A 23,354-nucleotide genomic window follows, 5' to 3' on the forward strand; every position below is an offset into this window, starting at 1 on the left:
TTTTTTGTCCTCATGTCACTAATCCGTGCCAATAAAGAAAGGATCCACTACTCCTTGACCCCCAAGTGTATAGCCCCACAGTATCAACGGGCCACTCCACCTGGCACTCCCTTCCATGGATCCCCCTATAACCTTGGCAAATCCTTCCCATCTAACCACCTAGTGCCCTAAATGGACAATAGGCCTAGATGCGCGGAAGGGGGGATCAGGTATAATCATCGGACTTCATAACCAAACTAAACACCTCCAATCAAGTAAGAATTTGACAAACATTTTCCCATCCCAACCAAAAAATATCTCTTTTGCTAATAGGCCCGGCTCTGTACAACTTATATAATTGATCTACCGAGTTCTGCCACTCCTGCACTGTAGGAGGTAGTGAGCGTACCCATTTATGACGGATTTGCCGCCGGGCAATAAGCATCAAAACAAACAAAAGACATTGCTGTGTTTGGACTTTCAGGTCACAAACCCCAAATAAAACTAGAACAGAATTCAATGTTATTTCTTCACCAAATATCTTGTTTAGGACATTCTGCACGGCTTCCCAAAAATTAACTAAGCTGGGAGAGTCCCAAAACATATGAATATCATCCGCATTTGGGTCATCACATCGTGGACAGTTTTTCTGAATTTTGCCGATACGGGATAGTCTTGCTGGAGTCCAATACACTCTATGCAAAGTAAACAGATGACTCCTCCTCATTGCCGCTGATTTAACAGCGGACCAAAGAATTGAACATGACCTTTGCCACAACTATATTATATCCATGGTTGGAAAAACCTCCCCCCACTTCTGGAGCGTGAGGGGGGGATCCTCCTCAGTTGCCTCCAACAAGGCTTGATACCAAAACGCAATTTCTTTGAGTAAAGGTCTCTGAATTAATTTTTCCTCCCAACAAGATCTACCAATTTCTCCTTCTTGTAACGATTTAATCCAACTAACCAACTGATAATATTTAAATTTAGAAACGGACCCCCCCGCTGTCTCCAAAAATGTAGCCCATGGAATCAACTTCACACCCTCTATAATCTGTCCCCACCGTAGTACCCCACTCGCTTTCAGTGGAATTGATAGTTTATCAAGGAGACATACCGGGGTACCAGGTGAATCCCAAATTGGGGCTAGTCCAGAATAATAAGATATCCCTAGTAGATTACGAATCTGTAGCCAGATCTTACAGGCCTGCCGTGGAATCTTAAGTCGAACTTTTTTTAAAAACCTTGGATGACCAAATTTATACAGAAAAACTCGGCCCCTTCCTCCACGTGTGCTGTCAAAGCTTTCCACATTGGGGTATACTCTGACTTTTTATTTAGAAGAATTCTGTTATTCTTGAATTGAAAAGCCAAGTAATACTTATAGAAATCATGTGTTGCTAGCCCCCCCCCCATTCCTTCTTCTTACCCAGCTTTTTCCAAGATATCCTTATTCCCTTGTGTGCCCAGACAAACAAAGACAAATCTCCATGCAATTTTGTGAACCACTTACCCTTGAATTCCAAGAGGATAGCGTTAAATAAGAAAGTACATTTTGGCAAAATTATCATTCTCAAAATATTGGATCTACCTAATAAAGAGAGAGGGAGAGCCGCCCATGCTCTAAGGAGTTTCTTAGTCTCAAGGTGGACTTTCTCAAAGTTTATCCTTGCTAGGTCCCCCAAATCTTTTATAATCTGAACTCCTAAATATCTAATCTCTTGTTTAACTAACGGGGATTCATATGACATATTCCAACACATAATCTCTGTCTTCTCAACATTAACATTATAACCCGACATTCTACCAAAACCTTCTATCACCAAATTTATTGAAGGGAGTGAAAAAGAAAGATCCCTAGTATAAATCATCAGATCGTCTGCATACAATGCAACTTTCTTCTCCCAACTCTTACTCTGAAAGGAAAGGATTTCCCCGTTATTTCTAAGCAATATTGCAAGAGGCTCAATATAGAAATCAAATAATAGAGGGGATAAGGGACAACCCTAACGTGTCCCTCTAAGAATGCCTACTTCTTGTGATAGCACATCATTAATCAAAATTCTCACGGTTGGTGACCTATATAGCTCTTTAACTGCTCTGATGAAAGTGGTCCCTAATCCAAACCTCTCCATTACAACCTGCAAAAATAGCAAATTTACCTGATCAAATGCCTTAGCTACGTCAAAAGTTATTATTGCCAGAGGTAGCCTCTCTGCTAAGGCCAAGTCCATTGCCGCCAGCAAGTCATGCACTAATTCCTGTAGCTGTCTACCTTTAATAAACCCCTTCTGATCTGGATGGACTGGTCCAGGAATGACTTTCCCCAGCCTTTTAGATAGCAAACTTGTATACATTTTATAATCTGAATTAAGTAATGAAATAGGCCGATAAAAAGAACACTGTGTTGGATCTTTACGGGGTTTCAAAATCAAACAAATTACAGCCTCAGCCCAAGAACTCGGTGCATGGCCCCCTTCCAGAAACATATAGTTAAACAATTTCAATAAAATCGGGATTAGTTCCTCCCTCAGTACCAAATACAACTCGTTCGGGAGGTTATCTGGGCCAGATGCCTTCCCTCTCTTCAAACCCTTAAAAACTTCAGTTAGTTCCATCCCAGTTAACTCTCCTTCTAAGAAATGTTGTGCTGAGTTCTCCAGACACGGCAATCTAACCTTAGTAAAAAAATCCCTAATCTGCTCCTCAGAGTTCCGCAACTCATCTGAGTACAAGGTTTGAAAAAAGGAAACAAAAGCAGCTTCTATTTCTGATCTTTCTACACAAATCTGCCCAGTGACCTCAGACCTCATTGAAGAGATATATTTCTTTGAATGATCTGACTTTATTTTCCAAGCTAATAATTTACTACATCCTTCCCCGTATTCATAATGCGCATACTGACTAGCTTCCCATTTCTTTCTTTCTTGGCTTTCTAAAAACACTCTAAGTTCAAATGTGCTTTTTCATATTGCTGCTCAAGTATCCTTAATTGAACCTTGTTCTCCGTTTTCTGTGCGGCCTGTATGGACTCCTGCAGAGTTGCCATTCTAGTCTCAATATTACGTAATTTTCCTCTTTCCTCCCTACGCCTAAATGCAGCAAAACTAATCAATCTCCCCCTTATATAGGCTTTGTATGCATCCCATATTATTTGCAAACTAATGCAAAAAATGCTTTTGTGTCTTTTCTTAGTATCTCAATATCAAGTCATCAAATAATAGTGAACGGCTTATTGTACACCAAAGCCTAGAAACTTGCATCGTAAAGGAGAGATACAACTTAACAGCTGCATGAACTGAAAGATGTGCCGGGCATGAGCTATGTAAGAAACATTCCCTATCAGGCTATTTTGCAATAAAAAAAAATCTATTCTGGACTTGTGCCCATATTTCTTATTAGAAAAAGTAAATCTAGGCCGTACTCCCCCCTTAACCTGCCACACATCCGCAAGCCCCAAATCAATTATCGCCTGTTTAACCATTGACCTAGTTCTAGGGGAGTTAGCTGTCGCCCAGGTGGTGGATTTGTCCAAATCCAAATTCAACAATATATTAAAGTCCCCTCCTAACACAACCGGATACTTCGTTTTCAAAAGAAGATTATATAGTTCTATAAACAGGGTAAAATCATCCGTATTGGGGCCATAATAGCCTGTAATCGTAAGCCATAGACCAAAAAAGCAAACCTCAACCACCACTCATCTGCCCTTTGAATCTACCTGCACGTCACCTATACATAACCCCTTAGTTATTTTCTCTTTAAAAAGAATAGCAACACCTTTGACCGGGCACAATTGATTAGTCACTATCCCCCGGGAGATCCACCGTGTACTTTTAAAAACATTTTCCCATTCTTCTCGTGAGAGATGCGTCTCTTTTAAAATAATCACATCCTTTTCTGCCTGTCTAAGAAACTCCAGAATCTTTCTCCTTCTATACTCGACTCTTAACCCGTTGATATTCCATGAAATCATTTTTAGGAATAAACTCTCCTGCTTACCCATCCTCTAGAGAAACTTCTTGAATCCTCCCCTTCTTTAATTGTGAAAAACCCATTCTGAGGACATTTATATATTTATCTTTTTTTCCCCCATGCTCCCACACCCGAAACGACACACTCCCCACACCACACAAAACCCCCTCATACCCCTAACCCACCCACCCGTGGGAACCCTCCTTTCTTTTAATAGGACAACCATAGTTATTCCACAGAGCACTCCATACACCGGGCTGTATCCAATCATACCAACATTATAACATTATTGCAATGACTTCATCTGTTCTATAAAGGCCCTAACTTCCTCTGGATCTCTTATGTTATGAGTTTTATTCTGCCACATAATCCGTAGGGCCGCGGGAAATCTCAACTGCACTGTTGCCCCCAAGGAACAAAGCTCTTGCATTAATTTCCCCAGCTCCCACTGTCTGTCCAAGGTCACTCTAGAAACATCTGACCGTATTCTGAAAGACCAGTCATCTTTGACAAAATTTCCCACCTTCAAAGCCTCAGACCGAATCTTCCCTTTTATTGAATAAGTGGCAAAATTCACTAGGATTCTTCTAGGGGATTTCCTACCCGCGTTCTTTTTGAACGGATCTCAATGTATTCTTTGAATATCGTCCTCCAATTTCAGATGTGCTAAACCTGGCATTGTGTCTTTTATCAGTGAAACCATATATCCCTTGAGATCCGCTCCTTCCATCCCCTCCAGGACTCCAAGAACCCTAATATTGTTTCTTCTCATGTTATTCTCCAAAAACTCTAATTTATCCTGTAGGGTCCTCTCCCCGCGTTTAAGTTGCAATATATCTTGAGAGTTAACCAACACCTGGCCTTTTTGCTGTTCCACGGCCTCCTCCACCTTACCAACCCGATCTATTAAATGATTAATCTTAGTCTCCAAAACCATACACGCTTCCTGTATCTTAGCTTGATTGCTACTGTGTGTGTTGGTACAAATACTTTACACCTAGTACTCTGAAGTTAAGCCTACTGCTCATGCCAAGCTACCAAGGGGGTAAAGAGGGGTTAGCTGAGGGTGATTCTCATTTACCCTGACTAGAGTGAGGGTCCTTGCTTGGACAGGGGGTTACCTGACTGCCAACCAAAGACCCCATTTCTAACAAGAAGACATTAAAAGTTAAATGTATGAGCTATGAACATACAAACGAGCATACACGTGCCATGGGCAAGTGTGCACTTTACATGAAACAGCCCCATCACTTTTACTACAGAACCAAGAGCCAGATAAATTGACTGGCGCAAGTACATGTCCTTCTAGTGTAAGGTGAAAAAATCCCCCGACCTCCACCTCCCAACCAGCATTCAAACTATTCTGGATGCCAGTCAGCCAAAAACTGTCACGTACCATGCAGTAAATTAGCCCTTTCAATGCGCTCCATATGTGATACAGTCCAATGCAGTAAGCAACACGCTTGTGAGAGGCCCTTGAGTCTTCATCACAACTTTCACAAGCAACAACTTTATGGATGTACATCTTTGTGCATACCTGCAAGCACCAGCTGTGTCGCGTGTTTATTCTGCCACATTTCCAGTTTTTTAGTTGAATTTTTTATGGTTATTCGGCAGCAATATTTCCCGATAGTATCCATGTAGGTGAGATTGTCTATTTGGATGGCTCCAGATCGCTTGCCATGAACATTTCCTACTAGATGAATCCGGCCTGTGTAGTTCGTATCGATGTGCGTGTGGTTCTGTGTGTGATTATAGATAACTGGAGCCATCCCACAGCGATCTCCTGTGGAGAGTCTCCAGGACACCTCGACCACCAGGGCAGGATCCGACCCCCTGGGATAGGAATACGTACAGGGGATGGTGACCGACTCCCCAGCTCGCACACGGAGGGATTCAGGTTGTTCAATGCAGAAATCTTGTTCAGCAGCAAGAGGCCCTGCGGAAAGACGAATGGGAAAGATACCAGTGTTACCGACCTCGTTTAACAGATTCTCAAAGCACGCACAACAATGGCACAGAAACAGTTTATAAGAATACGCCCCCTTCTTGCACGCAAGCCAACAATATGCAAAGGATATTAAAAACACCTGCATCTGTGGCAAGAAAGCTATGTCCTCTTGGACTTTCGGTCTGTTTAGAGTAAAGCTTGTCACTTCAAAATAATGAATAATAGATTTTAAGGGTCTGAGATTTGATTAAAAAAATTAGTGATCAAGTGATGTGGTTGACCTTTATTGAGGACGTGATAATACTCGAGATGGAGCCAGAAAATTGCTACTTTTACAGGAAGTGGTAAAGTAAAGAATAATTTTGTAAACTATGTATGATGGCAGCCGTTTAAAGCAGCAGGTACATTCCAGAAGATTTCTGAAATCAATACTATATGATCCCCAGTAACCACTTGTGTAAATTGTATCTTTTTAGGATGGTCCTTCCTATACTTGTGGGTATATTTATGAGTGAGGTTGTGTCGCTCTTGCACCACGCAACGTGGTGCAAGATTGATTCAACCCCAAAATGAGATTTATGAAGCCAAGCGAGGCCACCTCGAGTAAAGCAATGCAGCACAATTTGTGGCGTTGCCTTACTCTGCTCCAGGAAGGCATTCCATGGGTATTGTGTTGGTATTCCCACACAACATCCCTAAATTTTGATAAATTCCCAGATTTACCAGAAGTGGCAAACCTGGGAATGCGTCTAAAACGTATGCCTCCCCAGGTGAGGCATAACGAGGCGAAATATCTTTATTTCTCTTCATTTTTTCTTCCTTCTATGTGTGCTGCAGGATTGCAGAGGGGATTGTTTTTGTGCAGGAAGGAGTCACAAAAACAATCTGACATGCAACAAAGGCACCTTTGCACCATAGTACAAGGGTGCCTGCATTGCCACTAGGCAGCCCATTATGTGCCAGTGCTGGGGAAAGGACGGGAATACACCATATTGGGATAAATACGATGCATTCCTGCACTTTCCCTTCTGACACAGCACACAAAAGTGACTTGCTGCGCTGCGACACCTGGCCATAAATATAGCCTATGTCCTCTGAATTTTTTACTTCCCGAAAAATCCAAGCCCTCTGGGGATATTGTTTTTTTTTATTTTCTGAAGTCTAGCCCCTTATTGGGTGCCTCTCATGGGAAAATATAAAAATTGAAAGCACCTCATTGTTAGGGCTTGCCTCATCTATTGTCAACTACATCAGCAAAGAAGTGTGCACCATGGCGGCCGAAGTCAATTTGAGGAAAACATGCAAAGGCAATAGTACACTTTAAACATGGTGGACTGCTTACGTCTGCCGAGCCATTGGTCAGTTAGCCCACAAATCATTAAATGATCTTCTTAGACGGTGATGTGATAGAAAAGATCTGCAAAGGATTCTGTTCAATCTTTGTTTGCTGTATTTTCGTAGTACTGCGAGGCCAATTGTAAAATAAAGAGCAGCATTTCATTAACCATATATTAAGTGTAAACTGAAAAAAATAATACTGCTTCTTGATACTGGATGAAATAAAGATGGCTCTAATGATAATCCTGTTCAAGGCAAATGGTATGCTCGGGCGAAAAGGAGGGACAGACCACACAAAATCGTCTTAAGGGGTAAAAGGCCGCTTTAATAGAACAGGTCCGGTATGAACAATAACCTTGGCTTTCAGCCTTACAAAACTATAACACCTCACTAAACAAAATTTCCTCCTAACCCCTCCCCCACCCTCTAAAATTGCCCCTCCCCAATAGCCCTTGATCAATCCCTTCCCCATCTGTCTTGCTGCCCACCTTCTGTAGTTCCCCTTGCCTTTCTTCCCTTGTGACCCTTGCTACAACCTCCCTGGCCTCAAATCTTTCCACATCATCCCCTTCCTCCCCCAAAGGCTTTACGTGCAAATCCCCGCCACGCAGGAAAACCCACCAGGCGTTTTCCTGCCCCCACCCCCACCAAAAATTCTAACGATCCCACAACCTCTCCCCCAACAAATCAGCAATCAGAATTCTAAGTTCCAATAAATACAGCTCATTACCCATGAAGGTCAAATGCACTCCATCCTGTCGAAACAAACCAACCTCCGAAACCACTAGATTCTCATGCCGCAAAAAGGAAAACCCTTTCTCTTGACAACATTTTTTCATTTCCCTGTTTACCTTCCTCCTCTGCCTCTCTATACCCGAGATAGAATACGCTCCTCTCCAAACCCTACGAGGAACCAAACCTGTCCATACAATGTGCCTGCCAGCCCAACGCTCCTTAATCCTCAACAAATCCATCTTCATCGCTTTTAAAAGACCTATACGTGATAAAGAGACCAAATCATTTTCCCCAAGATGAATAACAAGAAGATCTGGACAAATTCCCCTCCCCATCTTCCTAGACAGAACCGACAAAAGCTCACCACACCTCATACCGCTCTTACCAACCCAACTGATTATAATTCTCACTCCATCTAAACCCAATAGCTTCCCAAAATGCCTGGATGCCCTTGTTTCTCACCCACCGCACAAAAGAGTGCCCAACTATCTAAACGGCACAGCCTCCATCAGGACCCCCGACACAACCTACAAGAGAACAGCGAAAAAAGCATGAAAAACACTTGCTTACCAATTACAGAACGAAATAAAGTGACAGAAAAGAATGAAATCAGGAAAGACAGAAAGAATGAAACAAGAAGTGCAAAATCACGAGCATACCTGTACATAAAAACAAAACAAAAAAAAACCTATACCCACCCAACATTCTAGAGCAAAGGCATCATTGAAATTGACGAACGTAACGCTTAAAGCATTGAGATTTCCACCTCCCCAACCTCATGATTGAACCATCAGATTTACCCAAAAGTTTGGCCTCCGTGGCAGCTCCAATTTGAAACAAATGTGTCCCATAAAAACGATAATCTAAACCCAACAGACCCAGAGACCATCTCAAAACAACAAGCAATTGATGGGCCGTTAACATAGAACCATCCTCATGAATGAATACAAACCTTGATGACTCTGGCAAAACTCCCACGAAGAACCACCACAACCCAACAGGGTAGATGGAAGACCCACTACCCTGCAGAACTACCTCCTGGCCCCACCCCAATTGATCCGTCTTTGATGCTCGCAACCAAACCACCACAGCCCCTTTCCTTACCTGTACATCTGACCGCAATATGCCATCCTGTCCCTTAACACCTAAAAGTTCTGAAACCCTACATGCTCCATGAAAAAGCCAAGACATACAGAGTGCCAACAATTTAAACTCCCAATCAGAAAAACAAACGTCACCCAAAACTCCCAACAAATCCTGCATTAGATTCGATGTAATAGGCTGCCGGCGATCCCTTCTCGCCCCCCCCTCCCTAGCCCAACCCGCAATCAACCGTCTGCAAAGCTCACCCTCCACCGGGTCATATCCCCAAAAATACTTACCATGAAACGAAATCCCCAACAACTTACCTGATATAGTAACCGCAGACAAACCCATTTCTATTTGATGCATAATAAATTGAACCGCATCTTCCCTCTGCTTCTCACAAGCCTCCGCACTCCCCACCAGTTTTACAACATCTGACCTTAAAAACTCCAACCAGACCTGCGTATAACTCTTCCGAGTGGATGGAGCTACGGACTGCTGAACCAGCTGCAACAGCCTCACTCTCCTAATTCCCATAACTCCCTGGGAACCGTCGTCTTCTGTACATCCGCACCCGGTGCAAGCCCACGGAATCTCTGCCACTGGAAACGAGAAAACGCGTCACCAACATCATTGTTGACACCAGGAACATATTTTGCCTTGAACATCACATTCCATTGTAAACATTTTAGCAAAAAGACTCTCAGAAGCTTGAGCACCTTCTCATCCCTTGCCCTTTATGAATTTACAAATTGACCACTGACTGATTATCCACATAAAAAATCACATTCCTATTTGCAAAAAATGAACCCCAAACTGACAAAGCGACAACCAATGGAAAAAACTCCAAAAATGAAATGCTATGTTTAGCCTTCCTCCAACTCAAAGGCCAACTCTCTGCAGCCCAGTGGCCATCCCAAAATAGTCCGAAACCATGTGCTCCAGATGCATCTGAAAAGATTTGAATCTGCCAAAGCCAGTCAGAATCGTCCACCAACATGCTGACCCCATTAAACTGCTGCAAAAAACCCATCCACATCCTCAAATCATCCTTGACACTTGCCCAAAGCCATTTGATGGTGCGGTAACCCTGCACCTCTCATCGCAAAGCCTAAGCACCTACAAAAAGCTCTGCCTACCCGAATAACCTTACAAGCAAAATTCAAATGACCCAACATGCTCTGAGCCTGCCGCAACTCCAATTTTGGCTTCCTAACCGCTTCCTCTAACAAAGATACCAAATGCTGTACCTTCTCTCGTGGCAACCGAACTTCCATTTTACATGAGTCAAACTCAATTCCCAAAAAACTCAAGCAAGTAGAAGGCCCTTCAGTTTTCTCCTGAGCCAATGGAACCCCGAACTCAGCCATCGACCTCTCAAAAATCGCCAACACATTGCCACACTCGCTAGACTGGGGCCTGCCAATAAATAAAAAATCATTGAGGTAATGAGTAACAAACTTCGCTCCACACTGATGTTGGATAAACCATTGTAAAAACGTACTAAACATCTCAAAGAGAGAACAAGAAAAAGAACAACCCATAGGTACCATCCTGTCCACATAAATGGCATCCTCAAATTGCATACCTAACAATGAAAAATCCACAGGGTGCACAGGCGAAAGCCGGAAGGCCGACTGAATATCTGACTTGGCCATTTCAGCACCATGCCCACATTGCCTCACTAATGAAATCGCATAATCCACTGATGCATAATGAACCACCGAATCCTCAGGGGCAATGAAATCATTTACTGACGCACCAGCCAGCCAGGACAGATGATGAATAAGGCAAAACTCCCCCGGTTGCTTTTTTGGTACCACCCCAAGAGGTGAAATCGTCAAATTCGGTAATGGCCAACTGTAAAAAGGACCCACAATCCTACCCAAATCCACTTCCTTCTGGAGCTTAGCCCTGACCACCTCCGGGAACTGCCTTGCTGACCTCAAATTATTAGACCATATCCTCAATCTTGGACCTTGGTAACATAACTTAAAGCCTTCTCGAAAACCCCGAATCAATATCCTTGCCTCCTCCAACCGCGGGTAAAATTGCAGCCCGTATGCTACCACTTCAGGTTTAATAGGAGTAGGGCCCTTTACCTGCCAACTGCTGTCCGTGCGCCCTCCCCCTGTCTGCACCTCTGCCCTGCACCCCTTGCCCAGCCCAATTGAATCCCCCAAAACATTGGTATGCAGGATGCCTGCCCCCGCAGTTGGAGCAGTCATGCCTAAATTTGCATTGCTGCCTAGTACATAGCCCACTGTTAAATGACCAGCAGGCCCCATTATGCAGGAACTGACCTCGTTGTCCAAATCCCACCCCAAAATGGATGGGACGCCCCTGAAAGGGCTTATATTGAACTGGTAAACCACTAGCCGTGTGCGACATAGGGGTGTTTCTGGCAGTTCTCAACCACTGGAACCATGACTCATTATCAATCTCCCCCAAACTGTCTCCGGAAAAATAGCTTTCCGGGCTTGAAATTCTTCATCATAACGGAACCAGCCGAACCCTCCATAATTCATCTGAGCCCTTCCCACCACATCCCTATACTTAAAAAGTGCCACACAACTATCCGGAAAAAGCCCGCACAAAACACTTGCGTAACTCCCACTCTTCTTCCTTAGAGACCTCCTTTGCCTGCACTTCTCTATGGAGCAGCTTAAAAACATCCACAAACTCACCCTTCCATATTTTCTCCTTTAAACTTTAAGTGAGATGCGCCCCCAAAGGCATTGACACTCCCATGTGTGGCAATTTTGTTCCCTTAGAACCCCCCTGGCTAACCTAACCGAACCGGCGTGTCCCGTACTCACCTGATCTACCACCGATTTACCTGCAACTTCTTGAGCAGTACCCGTAGAACCTTCCGACTTACTCTCCTTCACCCCATCACCCGCCTGAATAGCCACATCCACATTCTTTATCGGCCGCACAACCACCCTATTATCACCACCGCTTACCAACCCCACATCAGATACCCTGGATACCTCACCTCTACGTAAATTAGCAGCCACATCTCGACGACCTGACAGACGATCGCCCTGGACCGCCCGCCCATTCGTTGTAGCCTGCTGGACTGCCACCGGCTGTTCACCAGACACCGGAATGTCCTCTTCATAATCCAACTCCTCCTCAGCGACTAAACCAGAAATAGCGCTCCGGCTATCAGGAAATGTCTCATGGACACTGAGGATAGGATTCGAGGATCCCCTGTCCCGAATTGCTGATTCCCTCGCAGTCGGGCGAACCGCTCCGGATTGCAACCTCTCTTCCATGCGGTGTCCTGGGGGTGCCCTGACCTCCACCGGTACTTGAAAACCAGCCGGCTGCCCGAACCGCTGATGCGCCGATGTCGACCCATGTCCGCCGGAAACATGAGCAGCCTCACACCCAGGTCGGTACGCCCTCGGATCCTGTTGCCAATAATCTAATCTCAACTGCGCTGAGCCCGCACTACCATCCTCACGGGACACACCACAAATGGTGCCCCGCAACACAGAGCCCTGCTCATTCATAAACTCCACTTGTTCCCCAGCTCTAAAAACTGACTGGTTGGCAACCTCCCACTCCTGTACTCTATGCACCATATGGGCTAACTACTCGCGGTATCCACTGCAAAAAACTACCACCTCTTATCTCTGACCCTGCCACTATACTCTTATTGCTGCCCTCACCCACCCCACCAGACACCTCAACAAGCTCCCATTCCTCCTCAGAATCGAGTACAATAACGTCCTGATCACCTTGAAATTCAATATCCCCCTGCCCTTGCTCAAACGGGGACCTATTTCCACCTACAATGCCTGTAATTATCTCCTTTGAGGGCGCGGCCATATTGGCTGCCCCTCCCAACGAACTTTCCTCTAATGGAGGCTCGCAGCACTCTCCACCGCTCTCTACAGCGAGTGGGGCTTGCTGCATGCCTCTCTTGTGTGCACGCGCATGCTTTGCTGCGCGCGTGCCCACATCAAACTCCCCCCTCTGGCCACGACCGCTCACCGCGGCCTGAGGCGCCCTTAATAAAACAGTTGCGCGTCCCCTTGACTGAAACGCAAAGTTTGTGACGGCCCTCCTGCCAGCTGCCGCCACCCGCTGCCTCAGTAATGCCCCAGACCTGCGAGGAAAATGCGCGCCACTTCCCCGCACTACCGAAACTGAAGGTAAGACTACCCTACATTGTTCCTCAACATCAACGCGCTCGCGCTTGGGGGAAACCGAAACTTTCCTACCAGCAACACTCTTGGCTTTAAATTTTTTTTTATTTCTTTGGGCTTGCGTCAGGAGACGTGCAAGCCAAAACTGCTGCAGAAACCCTTTCGGCCGAAGACCTCTTCGGTCTCTTCAGCCCCACCCACGCCTGTTCCAAAACACCTTCTTTAATGAAATCCTCCCTCCCGGTCTCTTGCAATACCCTCAACGCCTGAATTACACTATTCGACTCCATAGCAACCACAAATATCAACAAATCCAACACTCTGCTAAATCACAATTCTCTGGCCCAAAAATGCCCAAAAAAGAACGAGTACCGCCTCCTGGGTGTGAACAACGGCCAAAGAGGCCTCCCACACCCAGCCCTCCCATTATATACCCACCCCAAAAGACCCACCCCATCCTGGCATTCAGCCAATAAAAACCCGATCCCTCTGTGGTCTGCTCCAAAAGCCAGATCAGCCCGGGGGAGACCGGGCAAGCCTCAGCTCCCCCAAGCCCCCAATGTGAATACACGTCGGTATATGCACCTTGTGTGATTCCTTCATTTTTCCAACTGGATAGTTTACATTTGGTACCTCTCAGCAGCAAGAGCATGTTGAACACCATCAACTTAATTTAGGGGTCATAGTTGCTAAAAGAATGTCCAGGCAAACCTTGTGGTATTTGAAAAGAAGGTAATTGGGGGTGTCAGACTAGGATGGGTGCAATCAGGGTGTTATGGCCGTTGACAGAGGGAAATATAATTGCCAGAAGGCTCAGTGTGCGCCCAAACCTCCAGCTCATATCCTGAGGCTGGGAATCCTCGTGCCGTTCCTCCTTGTCAATGCAGAATGTAGGCTCCTACACTATCCTGCCTCGCTGAGAATGCAAAAAAGCGATTTAGTTCCTGTTTATACATCATGTTTTACATAACCTTGCATTCCTTAAGAGTGTTAGCTATTTCCAGCATGTTGTGTTTTTCGTGTGAACCATATTATTCTTGTATAGTGCACACTTTACACTGAGTCACTGTGATGCTATTAATTTTGTTTGACCAATTACTTTGTGTTTCACCACTGCGCATATTAGTTGCTCAATGTTCACCGGTAGCACATTGTATGTTTTGTTCAGCCTAGCCACCTATTGGCTTTGACATGGCATTAGCCATTACATTTTGTATTCAGTTCAGCCGCCTATTGGCTTTGACATTGCATTAGCCATTACATTCTGTATTCTGCCTATTGGCTTTGACATGCTGTATTCAGTTCAGCTGCCTATTGGCTTTGACATGATATTAGACATTACATTTTGTATTCAGCTCAGCTGCCTATTGGCTTTGACATGATATTAGACACTGCATTTTGTATTCAGCTTAGCTGCCTATTGGCTTTGACATGACATGAGACATTACATTTGATATTTAGGTTAGCTGCCTATTGCCTTTAACGTGGAGTTAGACGTTGCAAATGAGAATCCAAGCTGTATTTTTCCAAGCTGTGTTTTTCCACAAGATGAACCAAGCTGTTTTCTTCGCACAGCAGACTAGACCTGATAAGAGAGAGTACATTTGGTGTTTTTCTTTCTGCTCAGGCTTGGGAAGAGGAGAAGTCTAGGAGATCTGGACAGTCTCCAAAGGCTTGCGTAGTTTTCCCGAGTCTGAGAGGAGGGGGCACGCTTTTGTAAGGATGACTCGGGCTTCAGAGATTTGGTGCCAGTTGCCAGTCTCCCGTGTAGGTAGATAATCTCTTTCTCGCAGTTGACCGGAGTCATCAACTTGCAGACCCCAGAAAGATGAAGCTGTAAATAGTTTCTCACACGGTGAAGTATTTGTTTTGCTTTGCATTATATATATAACCTGCTGTGTACATTGCAACTGAGAAGTACTGTGATATATTTTGTTTTCATTGCTGCAATACTTTTACTCATTTGAACGTGTGCTTGAAATCTATTAATTCCTCTCTCACGAACTTGTGGGTGGGGAAGAATTAACAACAATAAAGGTCTTCTTTGAACTCAGAAGTGCATTCCAGATATGTTCTGTAAGCTCTTATACGAGATAAGTAGGAAAGCAGAACAGTCGCCTCTAGGTGTTTATAGAAGACACTGATCCCCGGAGTTGAGGCTGAACGCAGGGAGAGGTTCTAACAGTGCCTGTCAATACATCAAAACGTTGTTTGGACAACATAGTCCTCCGAATCCTTGGATTCTATGCAGAGCGCAAAAAGCAATGCCCACCTATTGCAGTCGCAATTGTGATTTTGTGCACATTTGTAAAGGAGGTACATAGTTGCCAAAATATTGGCAAGCTGAAAGTAATAGACGATGCAGTGCGTGGTGGGTGTGTTGTGAGTTTGGGGAATGTGAAGTGAAGGAAATGAAAAAAGTGCATTCAGGAGAGAGCAAAACACAGATGCTGAAGAAGAAAGAGGTGAGGTTTAAGATATGTGATGGCTGAGATGTGGAGAGAAAAAGAGCGCACATGTTTAACAAAGAGCGAACACAATGGAAATGATTGAAACACTCTGACTACCACTGCCCCTTTCACAGGCCTCACCAATGTTTAATTCAATCTCACAATTTCAGAATTGAAACATTTTCAGTAATATTTACAACAAGATTGTTACTGTTATTTATGTTAATAGGTCTGGCTGGTTTTAGGTGGAACAAAAATACCAGTCAGGTGGCACACTATGGGGTTCACAGAAATGTAATTCACATGTTTAAGCCACACACTCAATGGCATCGGCCATGCCACTTATACCCCCAATTACATAGGCCATGCCACTTTTAGACCCCATCTCCCTCCATGCTTTTATCATCCCACTTAGAACACTGGGAAGGTGGGAGTTGTGAATGTTTGTAAGGAAAAAGAAGCCATGTCAGAAATTAGGTACTAGAGGTCACATGCATTAAAGTAACTGAATAAAGAAGGGAAGGAAAAATGAACACATGAGCTAAACACAGGAAAGAAGATGATAGAGTCCAATACGTTCAAAGGTAAAAATGCCAATATTATGTTATGTTAGCATAAATTAATTTATTTAGTATGTGGTTGCAAAGATTCTTTGCACTGTAAGAACAACGCATAATGAAACCTGTACATGTTAAACTACAATAAGAGATCAATCTCCAAAGTGATCAGCTAAAACCTACAGATTAAAAAGTAATGATTTGTTCCCTCTCCATATCATATCAAACTTGGTTTTTGCTGCTAGACCTAGGGAAGCATATTCATTATTTTGCAACAGCCATTTTGGGCTGCAAGGTATATAGCATTTCCGTAACACAGTCAGAAGTAGAATAAAGTATTAATTACCAATGTGTACCCTTAAGGGTCCATAAAGGTAGCATACATTTTTTATTGTACTTGTTCCTGTAGATTTCTAGACTAATGCAAGTAAGGATAAGTAGGCGAGTTTAAAGGTCTAGAAGTGGAGGAGCAGAGGAGATGTTACACATGCAGGTGAGTGACCAAGTTGAGTCTAGTATTAAAGGTCAGTGTTAGTGACAGAGGTGTGATCTCGTTAGAGCTGGGGTCTAGAGTAGGGGAGGTTGTTTAATTTTGGAAGTGTAATCAAGTACACAGGGTTTGGTTAACCAGTTACATTAACAGCTTTGGAACTAAGAGGTTACCAGCCTGATCTACTGGATATAAATGTGGCCTGTGTCCTTGTATTCTCCCCTAATGTGAGAATCATTCAACCTTTAATCCTGGAGGTGGTGGGGTTGGATGACCAGTTCCAACTTAAAGATAGGGTTATCTGATCTCCAAAAGGTTCAAAAGAGGTCATAAGAGAACAGCTTTGGAAAAAGTAGGATTGGTTGCTACCAGGTCAGACCTCCCTTTGCATTTGGAAGAAATGTCCTGGGAATGGTTGAGGGAGTGGAAGCGCAAGCTGGGAGAAGAGACAAGCAGAGGCACAGCACTGGTCAGAATCACAGCCACTGTGGTTGTGTCGGCTGGGTGTCAGGGCAAGCAAGAAGCGGAGCAAGAAAAGGGTGGAAGCTTTGCAGCGGTAGATGCAGTGCCCACAGTGGTGGCTGCAGGTCGTTTATAGACCATCTGGCATGAAGGACAGCACCATCTCAGATGCAGGATATTTGATGTGTGATCAAGCGTGGCAGGGATGCAGACGTGGCCCACTTAGTAGTCACTGCCCCATATTGCTTCATACTCCATACTTCATATCACTGCTTACATCACCACATTGTCACTCTGCTTTCCCCGGCTGAGGTCTGTCTGCCCTCAGCCTGCCACTGTAGTGGGCATTGTTAGCTGAAACCACTTGCTGTGAGCAAAAGGAAGTCGAAGGAAGCCGGTTGCGGGAGACAATAGGTCTTTTACGGAGGAGCTCATTAAGGAGTTGTTGTTAAGGTGTGTGAGAGCACTCTACTAGCCTGCTCTACCAGCCTGTGCATGTGGCGCAAGGTGAGTTAGGTGAATTGAGCAAAGTGGCTGAAAGCAGCTACTGCAGAGAGTAGAGCCCAGGTCTTGGGGATTAAGCCCCACGAGGCCAGGGTACAGCCTGTGGCACCTTATGTAGCTCCCATGCACTTTCTCCTACCCACCATTCCTTCAGAGGTTTTCCGGCTTAGCCATTTGGTTTACCTTCACATTTTGACAGAGGGTAATTCGCCATAGAAACCTGCTGAGCATAACTGGTGGCTGCTGATATGGTGCAGCGGGCTGGTGTTTTTCCCTTGGGGCTAGCATTTGCCGCCTCACCTGCCAGAAGATACTTTACAGCTATTAGTCACTAATTTCCCTTTAAGGAGTTCGGGGAGAGGGTCGCCTGCTCTATCTTTGACACAAAATACAACCCTGCAGCTCCTTGTTAGAATACATTAATAAGGAGAGAAGCAAAAAAAACTAGCAGAAAAAACAAAAGACACAACTCTTTGTGTGCCATAAATTCTCCAAAGTTGCAAAGCAAGAATCAACCTATCATCACCACAATGGAATTACAGGCTAGGGAGTCCAAGTGCTCAAATGTGTCGACAACCCAAGATACCAGCAGCAAAAAATATTTTAAGAGCTAGTACAATGATGATAGTGACTTGGGGGAACAGTCTTCTTCCGCTCTCATTGACTTCGATTTCAGTGAGGGCTCACTGCAAAATCTATGCTTGCCAGCACAACTACCTCCTAAGCTGACAAAATCTACCATGTCTATTTTTGACCTATCGCATGACAATAAAAATGCAAGGCCTGGGAGTAGGAGACTTGTGGATAAAGAGACACTTTTATCCAAGGACTGTTCCTCAACAATGACTTCTTTTAATGATGAAAGTTTGATCTTATTGGACCATCTCACCTTTAACCATTGGGCCTCTGTGTTGGATCCAGAGTTAAAAGACACTGACAGACCTTCACTTTCTGTTTAGTCCAGTATACATCACCCTCCAGGGAATACACATGACCATCTTCTGGGGCCATTGAGGCAACCTGCCCTGGACGCAAAGTCAGTGAACAAGGTTCCACTATTTCCCATAGTAATGGTCATCAGCACATGCGCCTCTCCTGTTTCTCCCATCCAGCCGGTTAAATCTTCACCACCGCAAGAGTTCACCATCGCAGGTTTCAGTGATGACCTAGATGGACCTATCGGCCAAAGTCAGTTTGCCACTAAAAGTTCTGTAAGTAATGCATTTCTAGCAACAAAGACCTCTCCTGACTCCCTGTCAGTTGCTATTACTCACACCAATCCCGGATATTGAGTAAATGCTCAGGTGAAGAGAACACCTGGTGGAGAATAATGGAAAAAGCCATCTCTTCAATAATGAGAGTGCTTGTGATGCATGCAGATAAATTTGATGTTCAAATTACAAATGTGCAAAACTTGGCAGATTACATCAATTTATTAATCACTCAAGTGCAATGATGAACACCTGATAAAAAGACCATGTGATTCTGCATTCAGCTACTGGAAAAATTAGCTGATCTACCAGTGATCATGTCATCTTTAGCCTCTGACCTAAAGAGGGAGATCCAAAATAAACAAACTGGTTATCACTCCTCAAGAATCCCCCTTAAAGTCTGATCTTCAAAATTCCCCAATTATGTCAAGAAAGAATAAAAGACAGCTAAGAAAAATCTGACCCGAGTAGGGTACAGGTCCTGAAACACTTCAAACATTTATCAAGGCAACAAAATTAGGCTCAAATGATCACTCATGCCCAGGAAGGGCTAACGGATTCAGAGGTTATCTCCAGCAAGGAGAGACAAACACAAAAACACAAAAAAGGGAACAATATGGAAATACCATCTCTTCCACCTGAGTTGGCCAACCAAGTCAAAACTAACTGAGTAGAGCTGTAATTCCCCAATTATTTCAAGAAAGAATAAAAGACAATGTAGAAAACTCAATAAAAGGCCAAAAAAGGGGTTTCATCTCAGCAATTTTTTGCCATGTTCCTCAAATCAGAGCCACTGTGTGAAGACAATAATAATAGCTTGGATTCTAAGACCGCAACTGATAATGGTCACAGCACCGCCAATGCCGCATCTCCATCCTACAAGTGTTTGCCCAGATTAGAGGAAGTGGAGCAGCTAACCAATCCTGCTATTCATGCGGCAGTCTCCCTAATCCTATTACCACTGTCACAGCTGAGTATTCTCCTTCTCCAGCATAAGCAAAAAAGGATATCTCCTGCAATACGTAGGCTTTACAAATTGAGCAACTAATCAATTTCATTTTACCACTGATCACAGACAAGCTTATGAGAAAATATGCTCCTGGAATGGCACCTTTCGCCTGAGCTAAGCCATAGCACCAATTTTTTTGCGGATGTGTCCAGACCACCCATGACTCAGGCATGCCTAATCAGACAAAAATGCTGTGGGTGCTGATAGCACCTCACAAAAGGCGAATCTCTACGCAACCTATCTTCTTTGATAACAGGCAGGATTGATGTGGTTTGACAAGCCCCCAAAATAACCACTCAAGAGACTTTGGAGGTCCCTAAGATTATAATCTGAGGACCGGAGCACACAATGCAGAAAGGGGCAGCCCAAACAGCATCATACTATATCCTGAATATGTTTCACGTGGTAAAGAAGATATATGGAATAGAGGAAATTTACTAAAGCAATTTGCAGCTATCCCAAGTCTTGAAGAACATAACCTCTAATGAAAAACACTCTATAGTCTTTACTGCAAGGCTAAATGAACTTAATGAAAGAACTGAATTCCTCTCTTTTGATAAAAGCATTGACCACAGCATTTAAACAGAAAAACAAAAGCCTAAACAATGGGCAATAAGGATCGTCAAACCTATTAGCACTAAACACCCATTGATCTTTGCAATCTCTGGACAAACTTCAAGAGATCATTATAGAACAGGACTCCCCCCTTCAAGAAGTCGGGTTTATACAGTGCCATTGGACAACTAGACAGCACATCTCACCAAAACTGCAGAGTAATTTAATATTGATTAAAGATTTTGAATCAGGCACAATGGCATTTTGTTTAGAGTGCAACAGCGGATAAGAGTGTCTGGCCTAAATGCAAGTCAGTATTCCAACATGTTAAATATTTTTTCATGGAACATCAGGGGCTATAATAACTTAATCTCCTCACCTGAATACTTAAAACACCTATGCTCCTATTATATAGTTTGTTTACAAGAGACTTGGCAAGTGAGCTCAACCCCATTGGCAAGATTACACAGAGTATCAATCTTCAGCAGGAAGGTCACTCCCTCTGGAAGCATCTCAATATATGTTTGCAATCATTTGGGCTTTAACACCACTATGTTGGCTAAATTAAAAGGAGTGTTCATTATATTAAAACTTACTTCAGTGACAGAGTACAACAGCTTACTGAGTTCCTGGGTGCTCAGAAACATATATATAAAACCCAGTCAGTTAGGAAAAGGGAGACAATAGAGTATTTAATTGACAATGTGAATGGATTAAGGCCTGGCAATTTAAACCCCATATGGGTTTTAGCAGGTGACTTCAATGCTAATATGCAAGCGACAAGGAACGATCAGGAATGGCTAGACATTAAAAGTAACTTTTCCAACTAGAAGCTCAAAGCTCTGCACTTACACTAACAACTGCCCTGAATGCCTTATGTTTGGGATCACTGAATGGTAGGAGCAACACGAATCAAGATGTAGCATATACAAACACATCACACTAAAGACTGGCAACACTTCACTACCTGTGGGTAACAACTCAGCATTTCCACTGTGTCATAAATTTTTGAATTGACCACCCTTTTATAAGTGATTATGGCATACTACCTTGATGTTTCGCCCTGAAAGTTTCCTCACTGCAGAAAGAAACAATGATGGGACATCAATCGGACCTGGAAATTGTCAGAAGAAATCTAATGGGTTGGTGGCTCAAATGTCAACATGACGGAGCAAATAAAAGCATACCTACTGTCCTTGGAAAGAGAATCTAAACAATTAATTAAAGGTTGGTCCGAATTCACTAATGGTCTATTAAAGTCTCATGTTCCTTCGCAGCCAGGCCTGTGGGCCGAATGCTCCTGATGCCTAAGTTCTCCAAAAAAACAAGACCTCTTGGTGTTAAAAAGTCATCTACATAGAAGCATAAGAGCTGCACACAAGGATACAGCAAATACAGAATTGAAGGAGAAACCTAAAATTCTACTCTAAATTTTGTGCCGCATGTATGAAGATGAACCGAAGATGCAGGATACTTTCATGGAAGGCTGTTCTTTAAGAAATAAAAACTAAGGACTCTAAAAAATTCTGGTTCATGGTTCACAATCTGTCAGAGATCCAGCACAAAAAATAATTATTTAATATTTCAGCATTTGGATGGTTAGCATATATCTCTTCGCTGTATGTTGACCCCCTTATTCTGTGCCTGCACCACTGACTAATTAAGATATGACTACAGATTGAGCCCCTTGCACAACCCATGATCTAATCACAGACCACAAGGTTGTTAATACAACTGGGCCACAACGATCTCTGCAGGAGCTCCCGGTCCAAATGGTCTCCGAGTTAGCATTTTCAAGGCTGCAAAATCAGACTGGTCAAAATGGCTGACCTCCCTGTTTAATGATTGTTTACTTAGGAATTAGGTGCTGGAGAGCTGACAGTGTTCTCTCCTATTTACAATCCATAAAAAGGGCTCCTTTGACAAGTGAGAAAACTTATGTCTCATCGCCCTACTGGAAGGGGAAGGGAAGTGATCTGAGGAACTCCTGAACAAAGAACTTGAGGAATGGGTGAATGATAAGAAAATTATCCCAGCCACACAAACAAGTTTCCAAAAGGGCAATGGGACAGAGGTCCATCTGGTATGCATAATGGCACTGATTAACCGTTAAACAAAAAAGGGCGTAGGTCCTCTCTTCAGTGCATTTATTGACTTTGCCATAGCATTCAATAAAGTGGACAGGGTTCTACTATAGGCCAAACTATCAGCTTGGGGCATTCCCTCGCACCACTTGACTGCCATCATGAGCCTCTATTCAAACAAATGGGTGATAGTGAGAGTATCCACCAAATGGTCTACATCAGCAAAGATCCACACAAACATAGGTCTCAAGTAGGGCTTTATTTTGGACCCTTTACTTTCTAACGTGTACTTAGCAGATATGAATAACCACCTGAGCTCAGCTAAAGCACTTCCTCCCAAAATTGCAGTCAGAAGTCTGCATTTATTGAATGATGCCAACAACACTATCTTATTGGATCAAACCACAATTAGGTTGCAAAGATCTCTAACTAGTCTGGAAGAGTACAGCAAAGTCAATAATACAGGAAAAATTAGGTTTCTAGTTTGTGGAAAATGTCACATTGAGTACAGGGCTTGGCTTATGAATATGTGACAGAACAACTAGGTCCTAAACAACTATAGCCTAAACCACTACTGCTAAACAACTAAAAAGGCTCTACAACTAAGTACTGAACAACTACTGTCTAAACAACAATTGTGCCTGAATAACAATTGCCTGAACAACTAACTTTGATATATATTCTAAACAACAAATAAACCATAAAAACCAAAAAGAAAATCTTACCTTAAAATTAGTTGTTCAGGCAATTATTATTCAGGCACAATTGTTGTTTAGACAGTAGTTGTTCAGTACTTAGTTGTAGAGAC

At 43.5% G+C, this 23,354-nt stretch overlaps 1 protein-coding gene across 3 annotated transcripts in view; it reads right to left on the reverse strand.

The window, feature by feature from the left end:
- The window catches only part of LOC138246041 (CD226 antigen-like), a 469,508-nt gene that overhangs the window by 326,883 nt on the left and 119,271 nt on the right, over positions 1 to 23,354 (reverse strand). For all 3 annotated transcript variants that reach the window (XM_069200226.1, XM_069200235.1, XM_069200219.1), the window contains exon 2: positions 5,492 to 5,893. In XM_069200226.1, the coding sequence (XP_069056327.1) occupies positions 5,492 to 5,893 (402 nt within the window). The remainder of the gene's footprint in view (positions 1 to 5,491; positions 5,894 to 23,354) is intronic.

The sequence above is a fragment of the Pleurodeles waltl genome, chromosome 1_2, assembly GCF_031143425.1.
Source record: "Pleurodeles waltl isolate 20211129_DDA chromosome 1_2, aPleWal1.hap1.20221129, whole genome shotgun sequence".
NCBI lineage: Eukaryota > Metazoa > Chordata > Amphibia > Caudata > Salamandridae > Pleurodeles > Pleurodeles waltl.